Source organism: Alexandromys fortis, unplaced genomic scaffold (assembly GCF_014885135.2).
Source record: "Alexandromys fortis isolate MF-2015 unplaced genomic scaffold, M_Fortis_MF-2015_v1.1 scaffold_17, whole genome shotgun sequence".
NCBI lineage: Eukaryota > Metazoa > Chordata > Mammalia > Rodentia > Cricetidae > Alexandromys > Alexandromys fortis.
This window is the reverse complement of record NW_026067896.1, coordinates 1,278,520-1,296,252: the sequence shown is the minus strand read 5'-3', so window position 1 is coordinate 1,296,252 and position 17,733 is coordinate 1,278,520. Positions and strand designations below refer to the sequence as shown.

The window sequence follows — 17,733 nt, the reverse complement described above, 5'->3', positions numbered from 1 at the left end:
ACTATGACAAATGAGCATGTGATGAAGAGGCAGGAAAAACAGAGGGGTGAAGTGGGGTTTTTGTTTGTTTTGTTTTCCTTTGGGAGGGAACCCCTAAAGGTGGAGGCACTGGGAAATGAGTGGGGATGGAGAGGGTGATATGAATTCTTTAGGAATTCCCAAAGAATCAACCAAAAAATACATGTTAAGAAAAACACTATCCAAAGAAATGAGTTCATACACAATGAATAAATCATGTGAAATCAGCAAATGAAATGAGGAAAGCATTTACACACACACACACACACACACACACACACACACACAACCTCTACCACCACCATAACAAGTGAGCTTACAGCCTCAGATACAAATCATCTCCTCCTGCAAGCAATGCATGCTCATAAATGTTCCACAGCTCTCTGGAGCTGCAGGGAAGTGTGTGGATGGTGGGGTCCAGGATGCTAAAGCCTTCCGGTGCAGTGCGGGAGGAAAACGATTCTGAAAACAAATTGCTGTGTCTTTAGACAGGCAAGAAGGCACTCTACACTACTCTCTGTTGACATTTTCTCACCTTCTCTCGTTGGAAACTTTAAAAAATGAAACTTCCCTTTGAATTTGAAAAAAATACAACATATGCTATAATTTTGCATGGATATTACATATTTTACTATTTTTCTTCTGTCTCTTGCTTTTAAGTGTGTGTGTGTGTGTGTGTGTGTGTGTGTTTGACATTTGGTGCATTTATAACCACATCCCTGGAAGGCAAGAACTGACTCCTGCAGGCTGTTCTCTGACTGCCACACTTATACATACATATATATATATACATATATATATATATACACACACGTATAGAAAGTTCTATAAAAAAAAAGTCCATAGTCCTAGAGGTATCTGAGTTTGGAGGTAGAATGTTCCATGGGGCCTGAGCAATTGTATATCTTCAGAGGATGACCAGTGAACACATCTCCAGAACCCAGTGGCCAGAGGCACTTTTATGAGGAGAACCTTAGATACAATAGTTTCTGCAGAACACCCCCAAGCCTTCTGCTAAGCGGCAGAGATTAGCAGTGGGAAAAGCGGGGAGCTCTGGTGGGCTCTGTAGCTGCAGCAATGAGCGTTGGATTCTTTGTATCATTTTCACTCTCCATAGACAATGGTGCCTAAAGCTTATTCTGACTGAAAGTGTGGCTGTGCTGCAGTGTAATTAATTCTAGATGGTGATTCCTTTTGTGTTTCTCTTAGGAAGCTCATGGGCTTCTAATTTCCTCAGAGCTAGGCTGACTAGTGTTCCAGGACACCAGCCAGTAGGACGGTCATGAGAACAGCTCTGGGTCACACTGCCTGGTCGGATCCCACGCCTGCCCCTGGCCAGCTCTGCCCAGCACTGCATCCTCATGCACGCAGTTTAAACCATTTTTATGCCTCAGATCACTAATCTGTAAATGGCGGTAAAAAATAGTTGCTGTTTCAGGGGTGACTGTGAAGACCCGCATAAGCTCAACGGTGCAGACTGTTTGACATGCAGCCCTGGCTATTGTCACTGTGCACATAATGATTGTTATCGTTCCACAGAGACAAAGTACAGTATTCTTTATAATGGAGCGTGTTCCTTGCTCTAAAACGGATGAGCCAATTTGGGAAGGCTTTGCTTTGTTCTTACCCATGCAGTGGTTAATTTGCATGGAGCGGAAAGTAGAATCGTTCATCCATGAAGCAGCAATTGCTCTCCAACTCCTCCACATTGTCCTTATGAACATTTCCAAATAAACCAAGGCAAAGCTCAGTTTATAAAACAGGTACAGGGCCCTGTGTGGCAGTGCACACTTCTAATACAGCACCCTGGAGGCTGAGGCAGGAGGACTGCCACTAGCTCAAGGCCAGCCTGAGTCATGTAGTAAGAACCAGGCCAGCCATGACTACACATAAAGACCCTGTCTTTAAAAGCCACCCCTTCCCAAGACTCAGGAACCATCCTGGAAGAGGGAGCAGAAGAATGTTAAGAGCCAACTGTTAGGGAGAACTAGAGTAAACCCGTGTAAAATGGCATGTTTCAGATATGATAGCACTGTCCACTGGTGAAGTCACAGCAGCTGTGGCTGCCTTCCTAAAATCAAGCCAGTCAACACGCCAGTGTTGCAGGGAGGGTAGGGAGGAGGGCTCATAGCTCCCACCCCTAACTGAGGCCCTGTTGATAGCTGATAGTGGAGTCAGTTTGCTTTAAGAATGTGGCCTCTGGTAGGTCCACGATCTTCTCTGGATGGCCCCACACCCAGTAGTATATGGGCAGCACAGACTGGACCTGATGGGCTATTTAGAAAGAAAAGATTACACAAAGTTGTCAGGGGCAGTGAGGAGGTGGGGCGGGTCTGGGATGGCATGGGGAATAAATATAATCTCACTATGTTGTAAGAAATCCTCAACTCATAAAGTAAAAATATATTTAAAAAAAAACAAAAAAGCAAAGCAAAAAAACATGGTGGGAAGAAAAGAGGGAGGGAGGATGGGAGGGAGGGAGGGAGGGAGGGAATTTATCTGCGTAAAGAAGACATTGCCCTCTAAGTGTGTGGTCTACCCCCTCCTGCTCTCTCATGAGTTCTGCTTCCTGTACGTTAACTCGGGCTGAAGGACACACTCATCTTCATCTCCAACTATGACTGGACTGTGTATTTTTTATAAGCTATTGTTTACCAGAAACCCATTAAAAAGACATGCTAGATAGTAGCTGGTACAATAGCTCAATCAGGAGATGAGCTCAATATCCTGAGCCCCACTTAGAAAGGAATGGAGAGCAAGAGGGAAGGAGAGAGGCAGACAGGCAGGCAGGTAGGCAAGCTTGCTTAGCAGGGCGGTGCCTTTGTTATGTCTGGAGGAAGAGACAGGTTGATCCCTGGGGCCAGCGGGCCAGCCTAGCCTACTTGGTGACTTCCAGGCTGGTGAGGAACCCTGACTCAAGGAAAAGGTGGGAGGTGCCTAAAATATGACACCTGAGGGAGGGAAGGAATAAGAAGGGAGGGAGGGAGGGAAGGAAGGAGGGTAGAAGGAAGGAAGGAAGGAAGGAAGGAAGGAAGGAAGGAAGGAAGGAAGGAAGGAAGAGGAAGACAAAGGAAAGAGAAGGGAAGGGGAGGGAAGGGGAGGGGAGGGAAGGGAAGGGAAGGGAAGGGAAGAGAAGAGAAGAGAAGAGAAGAGAAGAGAAGAGAAGAGAAGAGAAGAGAAGAGAAGAGAAGAGAAGAGAAGAGAAGAGAAGAGAAGAGATATACTGTGGAATTTTAATGGTTTTGACATGCCAATCCTTTCAGTCTGGGTAGTCCTTCATCCTCGGGAGGCCTTTCCTGTCTCCTAGACTGAGTTAAGCAATCTTCACATTCCACACAAAGCCACTTCCCATTTGCACGATGGAATTTTGTGAATTAGAAAAAGATGACCCCTTCGTGTGATATTTTATTTCTGTCCATCTGTGAATTTTCATGGGCATCCTGAGAAATACATCTGGAGTCTCAGTGTGCTGATCAGCGTATACAACTGCACAGTTGTGCACAATGGCCTGACCTATACTTGCCCTTCAACACTACTCCACATGCTCACAATGACCCAAGTGTCTGATTCACCATCCAACATGAGACCCTGGGGACTGTGTGTCTCATTGCTTACCATCCAAGAGAGCCTGACACAAGAAACTTTTACAACACAGCCTGCAGAACTGGTCTGGGTTTGAATACTGATGAAAAGGGCATACATGCTTTAAAAAAAATCAATTCCTATTTTTTAATTTTAAGGTTTAATTTATAAGGGGGAGGGGTACAGATATGTGCATGCGAGTACCTACAGAGGTATAGACATCAGACCCTTGAAATTGGAGTTACAGGTGATTGTGAAGACATACCCCCCCAACACACGCACGGATACACCCAAACGGGTTCTAAGAACAGAGCTCAGGTCTTCTGTAAGAACATCATATACTCTTACCTGCCATTCTCCACCTGAAGATTTCAGTTTCCGATGTTGTACAATGACTAGTCACTTCACTGCAAGACACTCAAGACTATTCACTCCCGTGAAGGCTAGGAAGTTCCTAAGCTTATCCCAGAGGATGAGTTAGACCATTCATGCATCTACAAAATATGTCCTCACTCTTCATTGTTGTTCACTTTATGCCTCCATGACTAAGTTCTATGCTATATGTAAACATTTAGACATAGTTAAAAATAAGGAAGTTACCTACAATCCGGAAGTTGAGGTTATATGGAATTGGGGAGATTCATAGGGAACCTCACACAGTATAGTCAACTTCTTGTAGGGGGATAAGCAACAGAGTTCGGAAGGAGACTGATTCCGGGCTCCAGAGAGGGAGTGGGTAGGAGGCACCAACGCTACTTTTCAGTTCCATGCTTAGAGCACACTGACTTCAAGCCTAGAAGACAGATCTTTTCACAATGTACATATTGAAGATGCTTCCAGTGATACACTGTTAAAGGTGAGAAATGGATACTGAGTGAGTGTCCGCCATGTCAAGTGCTGTGTGAGATACACAAACAGACCACCGCTCTCAGTCACGGCTAAGGTGAACGGAAGGAAGAGATGGATTGAATTCAGAAGGAATTAAATGAGAGCAAATACTCAGAGTTTCATACTGAACAAGCGTTTAGTAGCAGCAAGCTCTCACTGGCCACAGAATAATTTCCTCAGAAATTAAAACCAATCATCACCCAGGTGCCCGGCTAATTTGGGTTAAGGCTGGGAGCTGATAAACTACTGAGAGGGTAGCGAGCGTCAGACCTGAGCCTGTGCTCTTTCTGACTCCCCTAATCAGATAGCTGTCATAACTCATCGAAGCCCTTGACCTGTGTGGGAGTCTCTTTTGTTTCATGTGTTTCCCTGGTTCTGTCGAGAAACCCTCAGGGAACTGTCTGCAGTCAGAGTGCAACACGTAAGCCCTACCGGGGTCTTGAAATTCCACAGCAGTCAAGTCAAGCAGGAACTTCAGTCTCCAAGATTTTTATTAGAAACAAACGAGAGGAAACACAGGCAGACCAATGAGCAAGTGACATGTAGTGTTGTATAAGCCTCGATGGCACAGAGTCTCTGTCCTTGGGAGCAACAAGCTTAGCGCCAACGTGATCAGCTCTCCACAGCCCTAAGCCCTCATGGATGCCGTGACATCATTCCACATGAATATTGGTTCTAGTGCTTGAAATATACAGAAAATATCTCCTTTCCACCTGGCTTGTATTTTTCCTCAGTACATTTCTCCCCAGCCCAGCTTATATAAACTGTGTGGACTAAGGCTCTGACGTTTTAATTTTATGTCTGCTCACACACTCAAAATGCATTGCTGAGTCTAAAGCTTTATTTGAAACCTCTTTTCACCCATCCTTTTTATTTTTTGAGAATGCCACAAACTATTTCTAGACAAATTGCTCATGATGAAGTAATAGGCTATTAAATTTATAATACAGAATTAACATTGTCAGTGATGGTATTTTTACCTTTTTATTTTTTTATTTTTAGAGTCTTTTCAGGTCTAATGCATGCCAAGAACAATGTGGCAAAGAAAGGATTACTGTTCTTAATCCAGGTAATTTCCTCATCTAGAATTATGCAAATCACCATCTGAGCAATTGTTAGTTAGTCTTTGTTATAAAGTATAACATTTTTCATCAAAATGGGTTTCTCTACACGTTCAGCCCCGCCAGCGTAGATGACAGGACAACCTTGCTCTGCACAGGAAAACGCTTCTCAGATTGTCGCATGCTCAGAGCCTCCCATCGACTTACTTTTCCCCCAAGTTCTACAGCTGGAGGTGATGATTACAGAAGAGAGCCCCGGTGTGGCTCGAGCGGCCGAGCCCGTGAGCACGCTCACTGTGTCCACAGGAGTGAGGCCTGACTGTGGCTGACAGGGAAGTGTTCGGTGGTTTGTTTTCCATCAGTGCAATGAAGCCGCCATTTAGTGGCCAGAAACCACAAGCCAGACATTTACTTGCTAGGTTCTGTTTGTAGCATCATCATGTAAATACATTCTTTTGTTGCAGACTTTGAGGTATTTTTAACAAAGAATTTTTTTTTTACTGTTCTTGCCTTCTGCTTCCCATATTATCAACATACAGTATTCCCTAAGATCATAGAAGTGAAAACAATAAGTTGAATGTCCTGGAAATGAAAATTGATGAAATTCTTTCTCACTCTTAGACTAGGCCGGAGGTCACACACCAGTATTTCCTACGCTGGTGCCTGTTACTAGAACTGGCCAGTGCTTTGTATTGTTGGAGTCGATCAGTGTTTTTAAGGGACATGAATTGATGTCCCTATGTCTAAAAATTAGACCGTGTCACACAAATTATTCCTTAAAAACCTAATTTGGGCCTTTTGGTGGTTGTGCGTGCCGTTAATCCTGGCATTTGGGGACTGGGCAGAAGCAAGTGGAGCTCTGTGAGTTCAAGGCCAGCCTGGTCTACAAAACAAGTTCCAGGACAGCCAGAGCTGTTGCACAGAAAAAACCTGTCAAAAAAAAGCCAAAAATAAAAAAAAAAAGTCCAATTTTGTAGCACTAGACTTGCAGTTAGCTAGGTTGAATCATGACTGGAATTTTTCACAGATCTTATGTAGTTTCTGATAACCACTACTCCTCATCATCACCACAGCGCCCCAAAACCCACAGCCCCCCACTCCCCTCACCACAGCCCCCCACTCCCCTCACCACAGCCTCCCACCCCCTCACCACAACCCCCCACCCTCCTCACCACAGCCCCCCACCCCCTCAACACAGCCCTTGTTTTTTTCTCCTTTAGACATCACATAATTGGCTCCTATAAGTACTAGGATTTATACCTTTCACCAAAGTGTGTAAGAGTGTGCTTGTGTGCATGTTTGTGAGTGTGTTAACCTTAGATTAAATTTATCTTTTCAAAACAGTGGATATAGGTTGTGGCGTGGTACTAGTTTTCCTGGCACCACCAAAGGAAAACTGGAAATAAGGGGTTAAAAATGGAGCAGAGTAAGTAAAGGTGACCAAAATTATTTTTCAAAAAAGCATAGCCCTCTGCACATTTGAATAGTTTTTGAAGTTTCTTACTGCTAACCTTTTAATTAAAAGGTATTGTTTAGGGGAACAGTTTAACAGGAAGAACACCAAAAAATGTTACAAATTTAAAATGGAACAATTGTTTTATCTATTCCTTTTTATTTTCTTAAAAGATGTCTTCATTTTTATTTCATGTATATGAGTGTTTGCCTGCATATATGTCTGTATACCACAAAGGAACCATGAGGCTGAGAGGTCAGAGTTCATAACAGGAGTGACAGATGTTGTAAGCCACCAGGTGGGAGCTGGGAACTGCACCCAGGTCCTCTGCAAGAGCAGCAAGTGCTCTCAACCACTGAGCCATCTCCCCAGCCTCTCATTTATCTATTATTACAAAAACACAAAGATCTGACTCTGCCTTTGAGGCTAACTGTTAATGAAGGTTTGTTCTTAATTGCAGAAATAAACCCAATTCAGACATTGTATAACTGTCCCTCTCTGCCTCTGTCTCTCTTCCTCCCTCCACTCCCGCTCCTGACTTTTTATGAACCTCAGAACACAACTCTTGACCACATTTCAGGAAGTAACTCTTCCGTAGGAACAGCCCGTCTTGTGCTGAGCCTTGTGTGCTGAGTGATGTCAGAGAAGCGAACACGGGCAAAGGTAGGGGCTGATTTCTCCATAAATCAGAAAGAACAGGGAAGCCAGCAGCGGTTCAGGGTGCAACCTACTTCTGAGCCTGGCTGAAGCCACAAAAAATGTGCTTGGCACTTATCTGTTTTTATTAGAACTGTAAATCAGAATGTGTGTGTGTGTGTGTGTGTGTGTGTGTGTGTGTGTGTATCTCAGTTGTCTCATGTCAACCTTGGGCAGAATGAATCTCTATTCTGATTGCTAACCTAAGTGACTCATGATGGTCAGAAGAAAACAAATGACTCACAGACAAATTTTAAATTTGTTAATTTGTTAATTATTGCCTGCCCAAAGAACACTGGAATTTCAAGGTTAAGGAAATTATAATAAACTGCCCTTGGATATGCAATTTTGATTATTAGAAGTTTTTGTGTCTTTCCTCCTTATGGACAATACCCTTGATCAAGATTTTTGCCCCACCATAGCTCCTATAAAAAGTTCATATTTTGGTACAGTTTCTCATTTTAAAGTTAATTTTTATAATTAAATTACATTTTTAATTAATGAACAATAATTGTATATTTTGCATAAAGTACAAAGTGATGTTTTGTAGAAAGACCAAGTCAGATAGTTAACATATCTGTCAGTTCACCAATCTATTTTGTTAAGAACATTTAAAATCTAACCATTTAAAATTACGCACTAATATTATTAATTGTGATCACTACATTATGCAAAAGAGTGTTGAAGTATATTCCTCCTGGCTCGGAACATTGTGCCTTTGGTGTGACCTCTGATGGATTTTAAACAGACGCCGTGACTACTGTGATTCTAGCCTGTCTCCGCAGTCTCCCTATGACACTGGGTAGTGAGCTTACCCTCTTTGGCTCCATGCGTCTTCACTTATAAAGTACAGCAATGCCTGTCTCCCGGGAGTAACTGTTCCATGCAGATTCTCCATAGCATAGATGCCGCTGGGCTGGAGAAACGGCTCAGGTCCTCTCGCAGAGGACCTAGGTTTCCAAAACCCACTCTGGGCAAGTCACAACCGTTACCTGTAATTCCAGCTCCAGGGGAATCCAATAACTCTGGTGTCCAGGGGCACCTTTACCCATATGCACATACCCACACACAGACACATGTATACACATGTACATGTTTACATAATTTAAAACATTAAAAATAAATCTTTACTAAGAATAATAATCAACATTGTTGACTGCATATTTTACATCATAATCATGTAAAGAACAATTTTCTATTTTTAAAATATTACACTATGAATACTTTTTTCTTATCATTTTAACTTTCCAACATAATTTTTACTGACTGTGATACTTAGACTATTCTAGTCTTCTACGATGGAATAGTAATTTTGTAATGATAGGTTTGACTCTCCGTTTTTTTTAATTGCTACCTTAAGACAGATTCCCAGATACAGATCAAAGAATGTGAGCAGTTCACTGTTCAGGAGATGATCATGAGATCACCCTCCACACACATGCCATCAATCCCAACAGCAGCCACTACGCAGAAGGGTAACGAATCCACTGCTTCCGGTGAGCAGTGAGTCTCATGGCCTCGCCTCTGTTCTCACTGCTGAAGCTGGACGTTGCTTTGTGCTTTGTGGCCATCCATTTACTGCCACATGGTTGAGTTTCTTTTCCCCCCGGTGAGTGCTCCTGAACTGTCTGTTAGTAAGGAAAGGATGGTGTGTGCAGATTTCTGCTCCTGGTACTCTCCAACCTGCCTTCACTCACAGAAAACAGATCCCTGTCTCTTGGCTCATATCTGTGGAGCCACCTTTAAAACTCGCAAAATGCCTGGCTTCATCCACGTGCTCTTAAAGCCCTGGGCAATTGCATGTGCAGAGTGGGCCCCTGGCAACCATGTGCTTCGTCTCAGCAGCCTGAGAAATGAGAGGTCATGCTGGCTTGGGTGCTGCTCCAAGCTTGTCCCACCCTCCCTCCTCGGCACAGCACCCTTCTACCCTCGAGTTCCCCAAGGGGACTTCTAGTTTTCACCTTCAGTGACATTTTGAAAGTCATTCTGGCCAATTCTGGTTGTCTTTACAGACCTTCATGAAGCAGCCTCGCTCCAACTTCCTAACTGAGAATTTCCTTACGGGTAATGAAGACCGCTCAGTTCAGCTCAGGCCCCCCAAGATGAGAGGAGCCTCTGAGCAACTGCAGTAGCATCATCCACTATCAGTAGCTGATCTGCTTGGAGGAAAGAGGTGTCAGATTCTGCAAACATTTCCCACTGGCCAAGAATAGCAGTTCATTGGCTTTATTTAAACTGTGAACTCTACCTGGGAAAAACACCTGTCTGAATGGTGGGGCGTTGTTAACTCTCTGACACTACTGAGTTCCTAGAAAGTATATAGTCTCCTCCTGGTTTTCCTTACACACACACACACACACACACACACACACACACACACACACACACCGTAAAGGTACCTAGCAATTAAACAGCCACCTCAATGAGCATTCTCCGTGTCCAGAACAGCCAAGAACTTCTGGCCTAGTGTGCCGAACAGCCAAGAACTTCTGGCCTAGTGTGCCTCCACCCCAGAATAAACTTGCTGAAGGAAAGCCCCAAGCTGTGGTTTAATTACCCATGGTGCAAACCTGCAGCTGTGCTGTTTAGATGCATTTTAAGATTATTGATGTTTAAATGCTCTTCCAAATTTTGAATGTTAAATTATACAGTGGGAATAAAAATATCGTGATCAGCCCTGCTCTGGTTTATTAGGCAATGGTTATAGGTTGAGCTGGGCAGGTCTCTGGTTGCAAGGATGTATGGGAGTACTTTGATCTATTTTTGCTCATTTTAAAAATTCACTACTCTACTAAGAAATCATGCCATTAGCTGTTGTTCAGATACTGTTGGTTTGCTCGGTACAGCTCATATCTCACCCATAGCTGCATACATATGAGTTAAAAATATATTTATCATGGTAGCACGTTATTTTTATTACTTTTCTAAATATATGTCTTATCCTATGTAAAAACCTAGCAGAGGGGCTGGGGAGATGGTTCCCATCACGAGCACCCACTAAAACAACGTTCGGGTATAGGCTGCACATCCGGAACCCCTGCATAAGGGGTGAGGCGAGGGGACGGATCCCAGGGGCTCCCTGACAGCTAGTCTAGCTGAAACAATGAGATCTAGGTTCAGTTAGAGAGTTTATCTCAACAACTATGGCAGAGGGCTTGAGAAATGGCTCAGCAGTTCAGAGCATACACCGCTTTTGCACAGCCCTGAGCCAGTTTTCCACCACCTACATCAGGCAGCTCACAGCTGCCTGTGACTCTGGACGGCTTCAAGTGAGCTGACACCACTGCTCTCTGCAGGCATCTGCCCTCGTGTGCGCACACACACACACACACATAATTTAAAATAAAATGAATATATTTTTTTAAACATGGTGGAAAATGATAGCGGAAAGAACCCAACATCAGCCCCTCTGGTCTCTATGTGCACAGACAAGAGTAACACCACACACGCACACACACACACACACACACACACACACACCCTTTCTAGAAAAATTTCATGTTTCCTTAAAACAGGTAAATGGATAAGTATAGAAGGGCATTCAAATCTAAATTCCTTTAGTGAGGAAAAAGAGCACATTGGTTTCATAAAGCATAACCGTTCTGTGGCAGTTGATACAGCTCAATGCATGCCACATATTCTAAGTTTTTATTACAGTCATATCCTTTTGGCTAGAAGCAATAAAATTATCTCCCACATGCCACTTCCCTATGAAAGTTAGATTATTTATGAAGCTGTGGTTTAGCAACAAAGGAAAAGGGAATCTGTCCTTTCTGACCTCCAGGGATGCAGCGTACAAGAGCGAGCCTTGGGCAGGGGAGGAAGTGCTGGTGTCTACAATTGCTCAGCTGCAACACCGGTGTTTCTCAGATGGCTAAATCAGAGAGGAAAGGCTCAGCCTCCTTGTAACTTAGTTTCACATTCACAGCGTTTAGACTAAGTAGCTATCCCTACTGTTCTGTGGAAGCAGAGTTTCACACCTAAATGCAACTCCTGGCTGTGAAATCGCCATCTCCAGGATTGTCGCATGGGATGCACCACTATATTTTAGTGAGGTCACATAGTGCTTGTTTTTCATTGTTAATCTATCTCTTTCCAGATAGAGACATTCTTTGCCCAGGTTTGTAAGAAGCCAGTGAACGGATGCAGCTTGTAAAGGCGTTGGTCCTCACGCCTTTCTAAGGCTCCGAACACAGGATGCTGGTGGTTTCCTAGAATTATTTCTATCTTGGGATAGAAATTCATATACATGCAAGAGCGAAGATCAACTCAAGTGAGCATCAGGATGGGCAGCGTATGAGCGTCTCAGCTTATTTAAAGAGAAAACATGGTGGTTTTGCTTTAAACAAGTCACCAGAACACCAGGCATAATCATATTCAAAATGTGACAGTGACATCCACACAATGGGTCATTATACAGACATTAAAATTATCTCTATGAAGAATTTTTAGTGACATAGCAAACTGCTGCTTCCATAGTAGCTGAGAAAACAGTGTTCTACAGTTTGTTCTCAAGTGAGAGGGTTAAAAACATCGACATATCAACTGCACTTTTCTCTAAATAATAGTACTTTTTTGAAACATAATTTTTATTGATTCTTAGGGAATTTCACATCGTGCACCCCAATCCCACCCATCCCCCAGTACTTCCATATCTGCCCCTCACCCCTACAGTGTTTCCCACAAAGGGAAACCCACAAAGAAATAATAAAAGTAAAATAAAAAAGACAAAAAATACAAACAAGAATATCAACTAAAAAAACAAACAATAACAATTAAAAATCCTCTTCCCTCTTCTGTCTTTCCTGCCTGTCATCACCTCCTCGTTCATCTTAGCGGCACTGGGAACTGCAGGGTACCGTGCAGTGGAGTGTTCTGTTCAAACTGCTTCGCTTGCAAACACCCTTTGTGTAACATGTTGGTCAGGTTCGCGGCCTCTGAACAGTACGCCATCAGTTCTGACCCTCACCGAAACTTCTGGAGATCCTGTAAATATGGTTCCACAGGATCAGTCGCGTCACGTGCTCCAGCAGGTCATAGATGGGGTAGATGTTGGGTGAGCCAACTCAAAGCCCTGGATGTAGGCCTGCAGTTTTTTGGGGTTTTTTGTTTTGTTTTGTTTTACTTTTATCATTTCTTTTCGGGTTTCCCTTTGTGGATGTCACCATGGTCCCAGGTGGCAGGCCACTCAGATCAGCATCGCCTTACCTGCAGGGTGATCCTAGAACACCAACATGGCCCCAGTGGCGGGCCAGATCCCAGGTGGCCACTCAGCCTGGAAGCAGGCGCCCTCGTTTCCCTTGCTCAGCCCTGTGTGTCTTCTTCCACCATGGAATTTACAGCCACAACTGCTAACGGTGAAGCAAAGACGTTAAATGCTTAACTTCTTTCATATTGCACTGAATAATACTTTTTTATATATATTGGAATTACTACTAATGGCCATTTTCTTTGCAGGTAGTGCCATAATTTCCGTTGTATTTCTAAAAGAAAATTTGAGAGCCTCGGATTTACTAGGTGAGTAACCAGTTAATTCATCTTATTATAGCCCCGCTTGATCAATAAATAAATACTACCTATAAAATCACGTACTTAAAAACAGAAAATTTAACGAAATGGTTTCACATCTCCTTTGGGGTTGGCGCTCTGTACGGGGGACGCTGCCTCTTCTCATGTGAAGCTTTCATTTTCATTAGGCTACCGCTAGCTATTGGCCACGGCAAACTGTTATTTGGCAATATTGCTGTTGCTTATGTTGTGATACTTTTATGAACATAATAAAATTCAGGGAAAACATCTGTGTTGCCTATTAGACTATTATAACTGAAAGCTCGTATTTGCCATAGTATTCTATTTATACTGCCTAGAAATAAGTCACAAAGTATTAGTTCCCCCAAATGAGCACCTGTTTTATTTAGCACCCTCCAGAAATAGTAGAGAAATTCTCTCTTTTGTTTAGAGGGGCTGGGAAGATGGCTTAGTGGGTGAAACATTTTCTTTGCAAGCATTAGAACCTGAGTTGGATCCCAGCTCTCAGAAAAGCCTGGCTCGGTGGCATGTGTCTGAAATCTAAGTGTCAAGGAGGCTGGGGAAGCAGAGAGGCTCTTGGGGGCTTCCCAGCCAGCCAGTCTAGCTGGAAGGATACCCTCAAGTTCAGCAAGAACCTACCTTGAAAAGTAAAGGACTTCATACCTGAGGCTTAGGGAACATCAGAGGAAGAAGCAGAAAGATTGTAAGAGCCAGACAAGAGTTTGCTGTGAGGTTGTGTCTCCTAGTAATGTGAGAAGCTACACACATAAAGTCTCACCAACATGACTGCCCTAACACGAGCTGAACAAGGACAACATCAACAGACATGTCAAAGTAGTCGGGGAAAGCCCGCCCACAAGGCCTCAACCCTCCATGAAGAACTGCAGGCAAAGAAGGCGTGCTGAGAGCAGTTCCCCAGGGAAGAGCACACCAACTGCTTATCCCATGCTCGATAATCGGTCCTGAAAGCATACATATGCGTGACATTATACAGATTGAGCAGGCTATAGTTAGGAAAACATATGTGTGTATTTACACATACATGCATGCAATAACAGGTAATGAAAAAAGAGGCCATACATTTGAAAGGGAGCAAGGGAGCGCTGTGTGGAAGGGTTTGGAGGGAGGAATGTTGTGATTATATTATAATCTCAAAAATAAAAAATAGAGGAGGAGGCCCTAGAGGAAGACAACAAGAGTTGACCTTTGGTCCCCTACCATGAGCCACCACAAGTATACACCACGTATAAACAAACATTCTAAAAGTAAAGACAGAGTAAGTCTCTTTGGGGGGACTATGGTTCCTAATGGAAATTAGCAGTGACCTTCCTGGCTATAATGGAGATTTCTATTACATAGCAAGGCTCTCTCATAAGCATTGTCTCTTCTCATTTCGTGGAAAGATCATTCATGAGAATTATGGATGTTTGCGTCTTCTTCCTTGATAAAAGCCTGCTTTATTTCTGCTGACATATGGTAATGAATACAGATACTCTAGTCACTTCAACCAAAACAATGCCCACCCTCTTCCAGGGAGCTTTGTTTTGTCTTTTTAATGTGAGCTCTGAATTTGACACCAGTGTTGGTATGTTTAGCATTTCTCTCCCAGCCCCTGATCCTGTTTCTCTTGAGCTTAACGTCTTGAAAGTGTCTTCACTTTTTCCTTCCCTCTTTGGTTTGATTCTGCTGGTAGAGTTTTTAGTCAACATTGTCACATTTGTCACGGTTAAAATGTTTTTCCAAATGCATTCATATGTGATTGTATCTCTTCCAACATATTATTTTTATGCATCCTTTTTTATATGTTGTGGTTTATGGGGTCATTTGGAAAAGTCATATGAAATCAGAAATAAGAACAGCCAATGCCTGGGTTTTAAAAGTTAGGTTTCATATTATCTTTCATATTTATCAAATGTCACAAGGAAACTTCAAATCCTTTTATCTAACACCTTCCATCTTTTTGTAGTTTGGGTGGCTAATACTGGGCTAATGACTAAATTCTCCCAGTTTAATAAGGTCATATTGATGGGTAATGGGGACTTTCCTGTCTCGGCTATTACTGGTAAAATTATCTTGACTAGTAGAAATAAAGAGATAATTATGACTGAGTTCTTGTTCCAGTTTTTCTTCTGTTGCTTTGATTAAGATATATATCCCAATGGGGGCAACTTTAAGGGAGAAAATAGTTTCCTTGGATCACGAGTCCAGGCCACAGTCCATCATGCAGGGAGCCACAGAGGAGCAACTTGAAGTAGCTGGTCACTTCCGCAGCCAAGAGCGGAGAGTAATGAATACATGCCTGAGTGTGCCCCCTGCTCACATTCTCCCCTCTCATACAGTTCAGGACCTAAGCCCAAAGAGTGGTGTTGCCCACTTTCAGGCTGCATCTTTCCAGTAGTTAATAGTTAAGACAGTCCTCCACAGACTAGCCCATGGGCTAACCTGATCTAGACAGTCCTCCACAGACTAGCCCATGGGCTAATCTGATCTAGACAGTCCTCCACAGACTAGCCCATGGGCTAACCTGATCTAGACAGTCCTCCACAGACTAGCCCATGGGCTAACCTGATCTAGACAGTCCTCCACAGACTAGCCCATGAGCTAACCTGATCTAGACAGTCCTCCACAGACTAGCCCATGAGCTAACCTGATCTAGACAGTCCTCCACAGACTAGCCCATGAGCTAACCTGATCTAGACAGTCCTCCACAGACTAGCCCATGAGCTAACCTGATCTAGACAGTCCTCCACAGACATGCCCATGAGCTAACCTGATCTAGACAGTCCTCCACAGACTAGCCCATGAGCTAACCTGATCTAGACAGTCCTCCACAGACATGCCCATGAGCTAACATGATCTAGATAGTCCTCCACAGACTAGCCCATGGGCTAACCTGATCTAGATAGTCCTCCACAGACATGTCCATAAACTAACCTGAGCTAGGCAGTCCTCCACAGACTTGCCCACAGGTTAATTTGATCTAGAAAGTCCCTTATTGAGATGCTCTTCTTGGGTGACTCTATATGGTGTCAAGTTGACAGTTAAAACTAAGTATCTCCATCCCTAACTACAAATAATTTACCTTCCATGATAAAATATATATATTATTGTTGGGTTTTTTTACTCTTTACTCTTTTGGGGGCCCATCACCCAGCTTCCAAAAAAATACACATGGAGACTTAATATTACTTATAAATGCCCAGCCTTAGCTTGAATTGTTTCTTGTCAGCTTTTCTTAACTTAAACTATTCCATCTACCTTTTGCCTCTGAACTTTTATCTTTCTCTATTTCTATATATCTTTTCTTTCTTTCTTATTCCTTTTCATACTGTGTAGCTGGGTGTCTGGCCCCTTCTTTTCTCGTTCCTTGATCTTCTCCTCCCAGATTTATTCTCTCTGCCTTCCAACCCCGCCTATTCTTTCTCCTGCCTTGCTATGGCCATTCAGTTCTTTAATAGACCATCAGGTGTTTTAGACAGGCAAAGTATCACAGTTTCACAGAGTTAAATCAAACGCAACATAAAAGAATACAACACATCTTTGCATAATTAAACAAATGTTCCACAGCATAAACAAATGTAACACATCTTTAACTAATATTCTACAACATTTCCCCCTTTTATCTAAATAAAAATGTAAAGTTTTAAATTGAATATAGTAAAACTATATAAAACAAAAACAGTTACAAGTAAGAATCACATTTACAATACTCAGTCCATTTGTATTTAGTGAATTCAGAGAAAATACTGCCCATCCATCCCATCTTAGTGACTCCAAAGTTTTATGCCTAATTTACTTTCTATCATAATTAAGGAAAACTGTAACTATAACTATCTAGTCGTCAACTCCATCAAAGACCCAGAAGGATATAATATTACCTAACAACAAAGATATCTTGCTTCCTGGACAGTCATCCAAAGTTCCTCTGCAACACTGTAGCATCCATCTTCAGTTCAAGGACTTTGAATATCTAGCAGACTGCCCACCTTGTACTGGCAAAATTCAACAGTATCTTTCCTGCAGAATATCCAGCAGACTCTTCTGTGAAGCAGGAACCCTGAAGGATTATCCCACCTTGTTTTGGCAGTCACTTTCTGTGCATCCTACATGTCCAGTTTATATAGTATTCTGTCAGAAGTCAAGGCGGAGCAGTTTCTTGCTCAAATGGTTGCCTTAACACATTGAACAAAACCCCATAAGGAGTTTCTTTGATGTCCATCATCTCTAAAGTAAATTAGTGCTACCAAGAGCAGATGTGTATCATTGTCATGAAAATCCCTATGTTAACAAAACATTTTAAATGTCATATTCCATGGGTCTTTGATGGATCTGTCTATCTATCTAAATATATATCTATGTGATCTTGAAAACATACCTAACATACCCATATATTTGATTGTTATAAATGACTACTAACCTGTATTTCTTGATTACCCTAAATAGCTTATAATTTACTCTACATTTTATTTATTTATTTATTAAAGATTTCTGTCTCTTCCCCACCGC

The 17,733-nt window shown here is 42.6% G+C and overlaps 1 protein-coding gene across 1 annotated transcript in view; it reads left to right on the top strand.

Annotated features, from left to right (window-relative positions):
* Nucleotides 1–17,733, top strand: part of Nipal2 (NIPA like domain containing 2) — an 88,125-nt gene that overhangs the window by 30,777 nt on the left and 39,615 nt on the right. Inside the window, exon 4 of the mRNA XM_050162406.1 lies at nucleotides 13,156–13,215. Within this exon, the coding sequence (XP_050018363.1) occupies nucleotides 13,156–13,215 (60 nt within the window). The remainder of the gene's footprint in view (nucleotides 1–13,155; nucleotides 13,216–17,733) is intronic.